Here is a 14937-nt window from a genome sequence, read left to right on the forward strand (position 1 = left end):
GCCTCCCTATGCTGCAGTCAATCTGTGTGGTAGACATAGGAAAATGGTCAGCTTTGTGCCCAGGATTGTGACACCTCCAACAGATCAAGTCCTTACTAGCAGCCTTTGGAAGCCCATTGAGACTGTGGACTCGCTCCAGTTGTGGCTATTGTACCTTTCTTTTGAGAGTACAGCTCCTTATGGGTACCCCAGTATGGGGGTGCAGCACCTCCCATTTTCCTTAAGGACTTCTTGACCACCTGGTACCTTTCCACTAGGCCAACCAGGTCATACACATTCTGGGGGTTTCCCTGGGCAATCCGGGTCTGCACCAACCTTGAAAGGGTGTGGATAAATCTGTTCATAACAATGTGCTCGACCATCTGGGCTGGAGTGGAGGACTCCAGCTGCAACCACTTCTGTACAAGTCGCAATAAGTTGAATGTTTGGGAGCAAGGGGGTTTGTCAACACAATACGCCACCCAGTCAAGGACCCTTTGTGCTTTGACCTACATAGTCACTCCTGAGTGTTCCAAAATCTCAGTTTTTAATATGGCATACTCCTGTGCATCCTGTAATGCCAGGTCATAATAAGCTTTTAAGGGCTCGTCAGTTAGATAGAGAGCTTGCACTTCCACCCAATGCTCTGGTGGCAGCTTCTACCACTCTGCTGCCCATTAAAATACAGTCAGAAATGCCTCAGCATCCCCTGGGTTCATCTTTTGCATGGCTCGTCTTACCGCTTTTCGGACGTATGAGTCATCACCTAGACTTGGGTGGGGGACTTTTGGCCTTTTATAAATGGCCTCTGTGAGGATTTCCAGCTGCCTCATAAGCACCTCCTGCTGCTGTCGCTGCTGCTGCTGTTGATGCTGCTGCATCAACAATTTGTGTCCCAATGTGCCAGCTGCTGCTGTTGTACTTCCTGCAGCTATTGATGTCCCTGTTGTTGAACTAGGACAAGGTGTTTGATCAGCTCCTCCATGCAGTCTGACGTTGCTTCCTGGCTTATGACCCTTTCACACAGGACACGTGGTTTGTGTACAGCCATCACACTTGCTTCCTGGGGAAGTTGACCACACTTCTATACTACCTGTGGTAGATCTGCTCACAAGGCTGCACACAGAGGTAGACACAGGGATGCTGTCTCTTTAAATGTTTCACTGGTTTATTAAGGAAAATGCATAAACCAGTGCAGAGTTAGCAACAATAAACACAACCTTTCTGGTCTATGGAAAAACAAGACATAACATGCAGCACAATCCATGTTGCTGCGGGGATCTGTCTGCTCAGGAAAAAAACATGTAACGGTTCAGCTTTCCTTATTACAATACACAGCTCTGAAGTTTGCATTTCCAGGTATACCGAACACTGATTTAGTCTGAGGGCTGTGTATTTACCCTTTTGACCCCACTGTGGGGTGTAGATATGGTGGACAGCCTCCCACCCACTTTTTAGATGTCCTCAAAAACCCAGCCCTTAATATGGCTGATTAACCCTTCTGGACATAATATGCTGGAGCAAATTTCTGCAAGGGCAGAGGGTAAGGTGAGTGTTGAAGTGAGTATTATTACTTTTCTTAAATCATCTGGCTAGCCCTCTAAGAGTCAGCATAATGCAGGCTGCCATTTTGCTGAATTCAGGCAAAGCAAACTGCAAAAAAATCTGTATTCTAGAAAATATGTATTTTTATAAAATTGTAGAGTTCATTTCTACTCATACAGCACATTTGCTCATCTCCAGTGTGTATAAATAATCACGAAAAGCAGTCTCACCAGCAATATTGTAACATGATATATTTTTTTATTCATTAAAAGGTCCCATCTCTAAAACACTATTAGCTCTCTTACTGTTAACATAAAAAACAACTTTTTTTTGACTGGCTAACACAGTATCATGTGATCATATGAGGATTTGAAGGTAATACAGTCATATGTAAAAGTTTGGGCACCCCTATTAATGTTAACCTTTTTTCTTTATAACAATTTTGGTTTTTGCAACAGCTATTTCAGTTTCATATATCTAATAACTGATGGACTCAGTTATATTTCTGGATTCAAATGAGGTTTATTATACTAACAGAAAATGTGCAATCTGCATTTAAACAAAATTTGACCGGTGCAAAAGTATGGGCACCCTTATCATTTTCTTGATTTGAACACTCCTAACTACTTTTTACTGACTTCCTGAAGCACTAACTTGGTTTTGTAACCTCATTAAGCTTTGAACTTCATAGCCAGGTGTATCAAATCATGAGAAAAAGTATTTAAGGTGGCCACTTGCAAGTAGTTCTCCTGTTTGATTCTCCTATGAAGAGTGGCATCATGGGCTCCTCAAAACAACTCTCAAATGATCTGAAAACAAAGATTATTCAACATTCAGGGGAAGGATACAAAAATTGTCTGAGATTTAACCTGTCAGTTTCCACTGTGAGGAACATAGTAAGGAAATGGAAGAACACAGGTACAGTTCTTGTTAAGCCCAGAAGTGGCAGGCCAAGAAAAATATCAGAAAGGCAGAGAAGAAGAATGGTGAGAACAGTCAAGGACAATCCACAGACCACCTCCAAAGACCTGCAGCATCATCTTGCTGCAGATGGTGTCACTGTGCATCGATCAACAATACAGCGCACTTCGCACAAGGAGAAGCTGTATGGGAGAGTGATGCGAAAGAAGCCGTTTCTGCAAGCACGCCACAAACAGAGTCGCCTGAGGTATGCAAAAGCACATTTGGACAAGCCAGTTACATTTTGGAAGAAGGTCCTGTGGACTGATGAAACAAAGATTGAGTTGTTTGGTCAAACAAAAAGGCGTTATGCATGCGCTGTATTGTTGACCGATGCACAGTGACACCATCTGCAGCAAGATGATGCTGCAGGTCTTTGGAGGTGGTCTGTGGATTGTCCTTGACTGTTCTCACCATTCTTCTTCTCTGCCTTTCTGATATTTTTCTTGGCCTGCCACTTCTGGGCTTAACAAGAACTGTACCTGTGTTCTTCCATTTCCTTACTATGTTCCTCACAGTGGAAACTGACAGGTTAAATCTCTGAGACAACTTTTTGTATCCTTCCCCTGAAAAGCTATGTTGAATAATCTTTGTTTTCAGATCATTTGAGAGTTGTTTTGAGGAGCCCATGATGCCACTCTTCATAGGAGAATCAAACAGGAGAACTACTTGCAAGTGGCCACCTTAAATACCTTTTCTCATGATTTGATACACCTGGCTATGAAGTTCAAAGCTCAATGAGGTTACAAAACCAATTTAGTGCTTCAGGAAGTCAGTAAAAAGTAGTTAGGAGTGTTCAAATCAAGAAAATGATAAGGGTGCCCATACTTTTGCACCGGTCAAATTTTGTTTAAATGCAGATTGCACATTTTCTGTTAATACAATAAACCTCATTTGAATCCAGAAATATAACTGAGTCCATCAGTTATTAGATATATGAAACTGAAATAGCTGTTGCAAAAACCAAAATTGTTATAAAGAAAAAAGGTTAACATTAATAGGGGTGCCCAAACTTTTACATATGACTGTAGGAGTGCCAAGATCATCATTGTACAATTAACATTTTAATAAGGGGGTATTTAAAATGTTTCCTTGCTCTCTATTATGTAAGCCCTTAAATTTTGTTGAGATACATTTTATGAAGAACATGATACAATTGTCCTCTTGAAGTTCAATATAATAATTATATTTGATACATTATCACAGTATTTATAAATTATTCCATGAAACCCAGAAAACAAAATTGTTTATTCAGCTCCAATGTATTCCGCTTACAGTAATAAATCTCTTTTAGACATCTGCTCTATACATATGCATGTAATAGTATTTAGGGCCATTAGCCACCTTTTTAATGTCATAATATTATTAATAATCCATGGGCAGAATGTATCAGGCACTGGCTGTATAATCTCAGCCAGGTGTGTTTGACTATGAAGCGCTTCATACTCTATAAGATAGGAGACTGGTTAGACAGGTGGCCCCTGACAGGTTCACAATTCACATATAAATATTATTTTTCTTTATGTAGACTTAACAGTCATTCCTTTTAGAGTTCATGCTACATTCTCTGCAGAAACTTTGTAATTATCTTCCCAGAGCATGTACTCATATTATTTTCCATATTCAATACAAGTCAATTAAATATAATAATTAATTAAATGTCAGATACATTTCCATAATTCAGGAACAAAGTACAAATCCATTTGAAATATTAGGAAACTATGAAATAAATAGTTTGAACTCATATATCACGAACACAAATTATTTCTTTTTTTAACTTAAAAGGGATGTGAACTTTAAAGATTGAAGTTTCCTTTATGACATGGATAATGGGTAAAAATGAATACAAGTGACTTGCTGCAGTTTGGAACTCATGAAAGAGTGTCTAAATATAAAAACTGCAGCAAAATGCCATACAAATTCCCAGCATGATAAGGTTCTTTATATGCAGTTTAATATAGCTTAATATAGCTTAACCATATTACGCACAATTAGAACACACTAGAAATGAAAATATTTCCCTTTTTTTGTTACTTACGTTCAGTGGGCATAATGATGACTGTTTCAGTAATGGCATGGTAATCATCATCTTCTCGTGAGCCATCGCTGCCAGAATCTCTTTGAACATCATACTGGTCTATTATATCTTGTACAGGTGGGGCTTTTGGCAAACTGTGTTTCACATTCTTGCTGATGTTAGGTGCCTGCTCAAGTCGAAGTTTACTAAGTATTTGAAGTTTTATAGCTTCTAATCTTGACAATTTGGTGCTTTCCCTCCAGGTACATGCAGTGCATTGAGTATCCTTATCATCTGCTTCATTGCACTTGCTGAAATCCACAAAGGCAACTACTACCAGAACACACATGTAAATATAGACACATACCTTTGTCATCTTCTCATTTAGTCAAACAGAAATATTTTATCTTTTTGCCTTAAGTAATAACTGAAATATCTAATAACTAAACTTTTCTGTCAAGACCATTTGAAGAAGCTGTCATACTAATACAACACGTTCAGACAACCTGTACTTTTATACTGCAACTTAAGTTTCACTTGCATCATCACAACCAATGATTGCTTGCCACATAAACAATTAATTCAGCTGGCAGAGACATTAAGTTGGGTTAGTATGATGGCAGCTTTTTGAAAGCCACAAATTATTTTTTTCCATTGACACAGATTTTGACACCTGAATATAATAGTCGTATAGAAGCTTTCATGCTTCAAATGAACCAAATAGTGGGATACGGTTTAAGAGCTGTTTATTGTTGTGAGTTAGCAAATATTCCTGGCTGCAGTAGGTGGTATAAAGCAATAACATTTCTGGTAAGTGTAGAATTATATTATTAGCATCTCTCTTTTCATAAGCTCAGTTATAATGGTTGCGATCATAACCTTTGGGCCACATGCACATGATCATTTGCAGATCCAATCTCACAAAGAGGTTAAACACAATAGCCATTTTGGTGAATAGATGCATTTTTTAAAATTTTTTTAATATTCTGTGAGAAAAATATAGTGGCGTGCATCAACAAGTGCGGAAATATTGGCAATTTTTGCACTTAATTACTCACAGTGTATCAGCCACTTCTAATAAAAGAAAAAAACTGTTTCGTTTGCAGGGATTGGCTGGCAAATTGTAGTCTGAGGCGTAAGCACAATAGACTGGCCCATTAGTGGTGTGGCCCATCTTTATGATCTTTATGCTGGCTATATACAGCAGATGGCTGTCAACCAGTCATTTAGCTCACAACCATCACAGCCAACTCTCCCATACACAGGAGCATACATTCAGCCAAGAGCTCCAATCTGCTCTATGAGAAAGTCACTCACTAAAACATCCGGCAGTGTCTTATCTCCAAGAGAAAAAAGCTTTAGGTAGTCAAAAATTGCATATGTCTAATCAACAACTAGCCCAACCATTATATACTTTAACCCCTTCGTGACAGAGCCAATTTGGCACTTACTGACCAAGCCATTTTTTACAATTCTGACCACTGTCACATTATGAGGTTATCGTTCTGGAATGCTTCTACGGATCCCATTTATTCTGAGAATGTTTTTTCATGACATTTTGTACTTCATGTTAGTGGTAAAATTTATTTGATATGACCTGAGTTTATTTAGGAAAAAAACAGAAATTTGGCAAAAATTTTGAAAGTTTTGCAATTTTCAAAGTTAATTCTTTTGCCCTTAAATCAGAGTCATATCACACAAAATATTTGATAAATAACATTTCCCCCATGTCTACTTTACATCAACACAATTTTGTAAACATAATCTTTTTTTGTTAGGACGTTATAAGGGTTAAAATTTGACCAGCGATTTCTAATTTTTCCAACAAAATTTACAAAACCATTTTTTTCGAGACCACCTCACATTTGAAGTAAGTTTGGGGATCAATATAACAGAAAATACCCCAAAATGACACCATTCTAAAAACTTCACCCCCTCAAGGTGCGCAAAACCACATTAAATAAGTTTACTAACCATTCAGGTACTTCACGAGAACCAAAACAGGGTGGAAGGAAACAATGAATATTTTACTTTTTCACAAAAAACTACTTTTGAACCAAACTTTATTTTCACAAGGCCATCAGGAGAAAATGGACCATAAAATTATATTGTGCAATTTCTCCTGAGTATACTGAAACTCCATATTTGGGGAAAACCACTGTTTGGGCACATGGCAGGGCTCAGAAGGGAGGGAGCACAGTTTGACTTTTTGGCCCTAACCCCAACCCCAACACACCCCTAACATTAATCCCAAACCTAACCATAACCCTAACCACAACCCTAATCCCAACACCACAACCCTAACTCCAACACCACAACCCTAACCCCAACTTAACCCTAACCCCAACCCTTGCCCTAACCCTAGCATCAAACCTATCCCAAGGCCCAATTCTGACCCTAGCTCTAATCCCAACTCTAACCCTAACCCTAGACCCAACCTAGCCATAGCTATAACCCCAACTATAACCCCAACCATAACCCTAACCCTGGCCCTAACCCTATCCCTAATTGGGAAATGGAAATAATTATTTTTATTATTTTTACCTAACTAAGGGAGTGATAAAGGGGTTTGACTTACTATTTTTTTATTTTGATCACTGTGATAGGGTCTATCACAGTGATCAAAATAAACCAATAGGAGAAATCTCCTATTGTTGCCAGGTGCCAGCAGCAGATCTTGGCGGGCACACTGCCATGCGCCCGCCATTTTCTTCCTGGAACAGGACGACGAGGCCTGGGGGGCACAGCAGAGGGATCAGGGGACACAGCAGGTACCGGGGTGGCTCGGGGGACCCTATTTCTCTCTCCACTGATATTCTAGATATTAGCAGAGGAGAGAGAAATAAATAGGAAATCTGACTTTTCTTTTGCGGTTACCGTTTTTCCATGAATAACAGAGCTTGCAATATGGGAGTCAGTAAAAACTGACCTGAATCATGTTCCAATGCTGGGGGGCGCTATAACCTTATTTCTCAGCACCGTTAGAAAGCTGCACTGAGGAATAAGTACACTTAACTGCTGCCGTTAAAAGGTATATTGGCGGTTGTTAAGGAGTTGATACATTAAACCACAGACCAAACACGTCGATATCGGCTGGTTCAGCCAACATTAGTCTAATGTGTATGGGGGCCTTACGCTTGGGTCTCATGTAGCACTCAAAGCCCCTCCTGTTGTAATAATCACATATACAGCCCCCACTCATAAAGTATAATAACATGTAGAGCCCCTTACTCCTATAGTATAATCACATACAGTGTATTATAAGTACATATAGAGTCCCAATGGTGTAATCATATATAGAACCCCCGTAGTATAATCATATATACAGCCTCTCCTCCTGTAGTATAATCACATATAGAGCAGCTCCTCTCCTGTAGTATAAGTACATATAGTGACCAAAGTATAATCACATACATAGACCCTCCCCCTGTAGTATAATCACATTTAGAGCCCCCTCCTCTTGTATAATCACATATAGAACCCCCTTATGTAGCATAATCACAAATAGAGCCCCCTCACTCCTATAGTATTATCACATACAGAGCCCCTTGCATCTGTAGTATAATCACCTATAGAGCCCCTTCACTCCTTAGTATAATCATACAGAGCCCCTCCCATCTGTAGTATAATCATCTATAGAGACCCCTCACTCCTATAGTATAATCACATACAGAGCCCCTCCCATCTGTAGTATAATCACCTATAGAGCCCCCTCACTCCTATAGTATAATCATACAGAGCCCCTCCCATCTGTAGTATAATCACATATAGAGCCCCCTCACTCCTATAGTATAATCATACAGAGCCCCTCCCATCTGTAGTATAATCATCTATAGAGCCCCTTCACTCCTTGGTATAATCATACAGAGCCCCTCCCATCTGTAGTATAATCATCTATAGAGCCCCCTCACTCCTATAGTATAATCACATACAGAGCCCCTCCCATCTGTAGTATAATCACCTATAGAGCCCCCTCACTCCTATAGTATAATCATACAGAGCCCCTCCCATCTGTAGTATAATCACATATAGAGCCCCCTCACTCCTATAGTATAATCACATATACAGCCCCCTCCTGTAGTATAAGTACACAAACACACATAGTATAATCATATATAGAGCCCCCTCACTCCTATATTTTAATCACAAATAGTAAAGTATGAGTAAATATAGAATCCCCTCAATCCTATAGTATAATCATAGAGCCCCATCTGTTCTCACCCTTTCTAGATTTCATGCTGTAGTACAGTCATCCCCATATAACATAATTGCATATTTTGCTGGTAGTTTTATGCTTCCCTCACCTTCATCCACTCTAATGAAATATGTACTGTAATATAATGACATACATGACATACACCCCTTGAAGTATTGAGCTCCCTGCCAGAGTATGATCACTTACATCCCTTGCGTTAATTACTTTCTCATTGTTGTATAATTAATCACACCCTCACCACTGGACCATGGCAAGGATGAAGTATAGAAAGATGTAAAAACCTGCCTATGGTGCTACCTCAGGTAAAGCATAAATGGGCTTAATTCAAAAGAAAAATATCCTATTGTTTGAGGCAGTGCTGGCTCCTCTTATCCATAGTACTAAGCAGCCATGATGATACCCGCTGCTTTACCCTTATTCTTTACCACCAGAGAAAGACCAATATCTGCTCTGCTTTTGAGGACTCACATTCAGTACATTATTCAGAGAAAGTTTAGTAGGGGCACTATCTGAAACGCAATATGCGCAACCTGTCAATGTGAGGTAGAGACAGCACTTAGACCAGGTAGATAGTATTCCTCTTACAAACCTCCAGTAGATTATATATTCAGGATTATATACTCTAAACAGAACCAGAAAAAGAATAATCCCTAAAAATTAACTTTTAATTCAATCACTAAAAATCATAATACAGTAAAATTACCTCAATACATAGGGAGGTAGATAAATAGATAGAGGGTCCGGTAACCAAATGGTTCAATAATTCACAGACATACAGGGCCAAAAACTACTTCGCCCTAGTATGCCCTACCAAGACCCTTCCTGACAACGGAGGTTGGAACCCTAGTTGTTGACGATGTGGCGCCCCCGCTCAACGTCGGCGTCCATAGTAACGCCCTAGACCTCCCTACATATACAAAAATAGGGGACACAAAAAATACCCACACTCACACCCACAGTGCCGAAAATAGTGGTGAGACAATTATTGTCTCGTGCTAAAAAAAGTGCTAGGTGCTGTAAACTTATCTCGTAGTGTAGGACTGTAAACTTATCTCGTAATAGAGGACTGTAAACTTATCTCGTAGTCTAAAAATTCATAATAATTCACAGAATGGGTATCAGCAGAAAAAATAGAACTTATCTCGTAGTTAAAAAAAATTATACTACCCTGCTGAAATAAATCAAACCCATAATAGAAAATCTTAGAAAAAACGTATACAGAGAGATCAATGTCGCTAGTCTACAATAAAAGTACACATATTTGTTCAAAATTGAAAACCAGCAAAAAAACACTGTAAACACTGCACACTTAAATAATGGAAAAAATAGTATGTCTTAGACAGCTGTTGCACATGCGCATAAATTTAATCAGCCCAATATGTCCTGAGGCTCAGTCAACCTCAAAAGATGCACACAATGTCAAAATGAGGAACAGTATTGATATAAGGCGGTACTTCATGAGGTTTAAAGTTGAATCACTTCCATACGCCTAAATTCCTCATAGGGCACAATAAAATATAACACCGTGCAGTAACCCTTCATATATGCAAGCAAAATAGATGAACTATATCAGACATCCTGCCCATGGCAGTGTGGGGGACAATGAGAATTCATATAAAACATCGCATTGCACTCTTCAGCTTTTCACATTTCATATATAGTGCAAGGATATCTCAGTCTTGCAGGGTTAATACTGCTCTTTAAAGAAAAATAAATGCCACATGAAGTCTGTCATAAAGAAAATGTGCAGCGTATACTTATCAGCTATAGATGTAGGCAGAAACCTAATCTCCCTGGCCAAAGTGACCATACAGTGTGCGGCTTGCTTGCACTTTGGCCAGGGAGATTGAGCCCCTAGTAACTGACCCCTGATGAACCTTCATGAATATTGAGGGGGAAACGCGTATCACTAGAGTAAGTTGTAAGGTGCCCAGGATGGTAGCAGTGGGCGACATGCTGCTCCATAACACCCTGGCACAATGCAAGAAAATCCTGTCCCAGTCCATATGTGTTGTGCTGTGCAAGGAGCATTATACTCACTTAATAATAAATAATAATCTTTATTTATATAGCGCCAACATATTCCCCAGTGTTTTATAATTCATATACAACAGTCATAACAAAGTTAATGATAAAGTTAACTTGCAAGCCGGAGGCCTTTACTGTATCCACATAATTAGTTCCAGAACCAGCAGAACACTCATCAGGGGACATCCTGTTTGCTTTATGGACAGCTCAAGTACATCAGTCCTTGACAAGCAGTGTTGGGCACAGCACCCTTTGTCCTCTGCCCAGTATATTTCCATTATATTTTTACTTTCAGCTTGGACTATCCCTTCTTTAACAGTTCCCGTCAGCCCTAGGGATTTCCTGTTCGGCTTCTCAGTATTATCAAGATCAACTACCTTTCCCAAATGCAGTTCCACATCCATCTTCCTCTGTATGGAAGATTTGTCATTGCTCTGCATAATCTTGAAATCCAGACATTGCAGGAATGTTCGCAGGATGTCTTGAAAGGCCTCATTCCGTCAGAAAGTTTTGTCCACATTGTGCTTTCAGACCACTTCACCTTGAACTTGACCTTGTCACTGACACCAACAAACTCTTTCACTAACTGACTAAAACCAGGAAATGGTTCCCTTTTTTCTGGCCCTATCTCCTCCCACTGTGTGCTGGACCAATCATTAACTGTATCTTTATTTGTACACCCCAGCAGTCTGTTGCTGGGGCAAATTTAACATTTCGCCTACTTAACTACAGTCAATATTTATCTCTAAGCTAAGTGCTAAACTATATCCTATTCTTTGCCTACTCCTGAGCTGAGTGCATATTACTCACAATAGAAATTAAAACTTTACAGTATTTGCACAGTAGTATCATTACCTTACAACACTAAACATTAGTTATGTTACATTACTAAAAACTGCATGACACAGTTCACATGGCACAATAAAACGCACTAAAAACACACAGCACTACTCTTATAATACAACTAGATTATGGCCCGATGCTATCGCATCGGGAGGATGCGATAGCATCACACCTCTTGCCATGTTAACCCTCAACACACACACTCCTCTCACCTTTCGCCATCTCCACTCTCTCCTTCACTCCACATACGACCCCTTCTTTCACTCCCTCTCTCATACTCACGCCGTCATCAGCGCTGCTCCACGATCCCTGACATCTTCTTCCACCGGCGCCATCCTGGATCCAGACGTTGTCCACGCCGGCGACATGTTCTTGCGGCGATGCCATCTTGAGTATCGTGAAATCCCACGATAGTCAAGATGGTGTCACCGCAAGAACATGTCGCCGGCGTGGACGACGTCGGGATCCAAAATGGCGTCGGCGAAATCTCGCGAGTTTTCGCCGACGCCATTTTGGATCCCGACATCATCCTCGCCGGCGACGCCATCTTGAGTATCGCTGGATTTCGCCGATCCAAAATAGCGTCGCCGCAGGGACAAGTCGCTGGCGTGGATGCCGTCGGGATCCAAAATGGCGTCGGCGAAATCTCGCGAGATTTCGCCAACGCCATTTTGGATCCCGACGTCCTCCACGCCGGCGACATGTTCTTGCGGCGACGCCATCTTGACTATCGTGGGATTTCGCCGATCCAAAATGGCGTCGCCGCAAGAACATGTCGCCGGCGTGGAGGACGTCTGGATCCAGGATGGCGCCGGCGGAAGAAGATGTCGGGGATCGTGGATCAGCGGCGATGACGGCATGAGTATGAGAGATGGAGTGAGAGAAAGGGTCGTATGTGGAGTGAAAGAGTGAGTGGAGGTGAGTGGAGATGGTGAAAGGTGAGAGGAGTGTGTGTGTTGAGGGTTAACATGGAAAGAGGTGTGTGGTGACGTCACCGGTTACAACTGGACGGAAGTTGTTACAACCGGAAGCTGCTTAGGGCAATTATTATTATAGATGCTGTCTTCAGGAACAGGGAATAGGACAGTCCACACCCTTACAAAGACGCCAGTCCGGTGTGGAAACGCTTTGTGGAATAAAAAATGCTTCTTTATATATTGGTTCAAGTATCATCATTTTGATTAGAGCAGCCTAAAACCATGAATTTTCTTTTCCTTCAATCATCGTCTTGGAGTTTATCTCTAACCAGGGCAGCAGCAACCGTTAATGGGCTTTCACTGGAGTTGTGCCTACACCACTCACTCAGGTGAATACATTACCTGGTTTAATATATCTTTTTATAAAGGTATCACTCTATGGTCATGTGTGCTCTGCTTTCCTACAGTGTTTATCTAATCCTAGTCCCTCAACATCCCTCTTGCTCTAGGATTATAGTCAAGTACCCCTTTGCTATAATTACCTCTTAATAATAATAATAATAATAATTATGCCCTCCTAATCACATACCCTACTGCTGTAGTCATCTCCAAACTATTTATATAATTGCCTTGTAATGTTTTCATTTCCTGTTCTGTCCAGATGTCACCGCATCCCAGAATTCAAAGCGGAGGAAGTTCACTGACCGCCATATTTGGACACCCAAGTGATCGGTGTCTCAATATGGAAACTGCTGCTGGTACCAAACTATTGCGCGGTACCATCAGCGGAACCCCATCGCACCACACACACTCTATATGCCGTACGCACCCCACACACACACTCACACAATCTCACACTCTCACACTCACACACTCACTCACACTCACAATCACACTCATACAATCTCATATATTCTCACTCACACACTCACACACATATACTCACACTCACACACCAACACACTCATACACTCACACCCATACACTCACACACTCACTCACACACTCATACACTCACTCACACACTCATACACTCACACACTCACACACTCACTCACACACTCATACACTCACACACTCATATACTCATACACTCATACACTCTCACACTTACACACACACTCATACACTCACACTTACACTCATACACTCACACACTCACACACTCACACACTCACACACTCATACACTCACACACTCACACCCATACACTCACACACACACTCACACACTCATACACTCTCACACACTCACACTTACACTCATACACTAACAATCACACTCACACACTCACTCTCACACTCACACACTCATACACTCTCACACTCTCACATTTACAGTCACACTCGCACACTTACATTCACACTCATACACCCACACACTCACACTCACGCAGCCACTTGCGCGGTACCACCAGCAGCACACTGTCTCACTGCGCCTATACAAATTGCTCGAAGGTGCAGTGAATCATTTGGCTGATCCCAGAAGCAGATGCACGACGTGTATACAGGCAGAGGAAGCTGGTCACATTAAAGGGGTTTACCCACGAACAAAAGTTCATTTTAAAAATGGTCTGTGTCTGACCGTATACGGAGCATACCACATCTCAAGGGCAGGGGAGGAAGCAAAAGACAATACTGACATTACAGCAGGGGATCACAGAGGATTCATTTTGTGAGGTTAAATATTTCACTGACTGTTTTTAAACAATATTTTACCTCACAAAATGTATCCTCTGCGATCTCCTGCTGTATTGTCAGTATTGTCTTTTCCTCCCCACCCAGGAGCTGTGGTGTGTTCTGTACATGGTCAGACACAGACAATTTTTAAAATAAACTTTCGTTCTTGGGAAAACTCCTTTAAATAGAAATTCCTCCTGACATGCTGTGCACTGACTGTTTAGTGATGGGATACACAGGTCAAGCAAGAGATGACATGAGAGGAGAAGACAGCAGATGGGGGAGAGAGAAAGCGCACAGGGGTGAGACAGACAGAGCACAGGGGGAAGACAGCTCAAATAGGACAGATCATGAGGGGAGAACACAGCACCGGAAGGAGAGAGACAGCAGACAAGGGGGATAGCACATGGGGTAGACAGGTCAAAGAAGAGAGCACAGATGGGAGAAGTCAGCACATGGGGAAAGAGAGAGTGGATGGGTGACTGAGCACATAGGGGGAGAGATTTTCAATGCTGCAAAGTCTGCCCCATCATGATATTATCGACCTCCCGATGTGATAGCATTGGGCCTCCATCTAGTAGAAGTATAATCTCATATCCAACAGCATAAATAATCAGTCACCCTCATGAGCATACCCCCACTATTACAAAGGATCCTAAGCAATGCTGCCAGTGTGACCCAACAAGATGCCAACTGACAACAGCACTCAACAACCCTGTCATGATGGATCTGTCCTCACCTGGGTCTTCCGTC

At 41.2% G+C, this 14937-nt stretch overlaps 1 protein-coding gene across 1 annotated transcript in view; it reads right to left on the minus strand.

The window, feature by feature from the left end:
• LOC141067698 (growth/differentiation factor 8-like) overlaps window positions 1-4916 on the minus strand; it is a 255835-nt gene extending 250919 nt beyond the window's left edge. Inside the window, exon 1 of the mRNA XM_073558112.1 lies at window positions 4523-4916. Within this exon, the coding sequence (XP_073414213.1) occupies window positions 4523-4877 (355 nt within the window). The 5' untranslated portion in view covers window positions 4878-4916. The remainder of the gene's footprint in view (window positions 1-4522) is intronic.
• Between the last annotated feature and the right edge of the window lie 10021 nt (window positions 4917-14937).

Source organism: Dendrobates tinctorius, unplaced genomic scaffold (genome assembly GCF_039654945.1).
Source record: "Dendrobates tinctorius isolate UK_male_01 unplaced genomic scaffold, ASM3965494v1 ptg000254l, whole genome shotgun sequence".
In the NCBI taxonomy this organism is placed as follows: domain Eukaryota; kingdom Metazoa; phylum Chordata; class Amphibia; order Anura; family Dendrobatidae; genus Dendrobates; species Dendrobates tinctorius.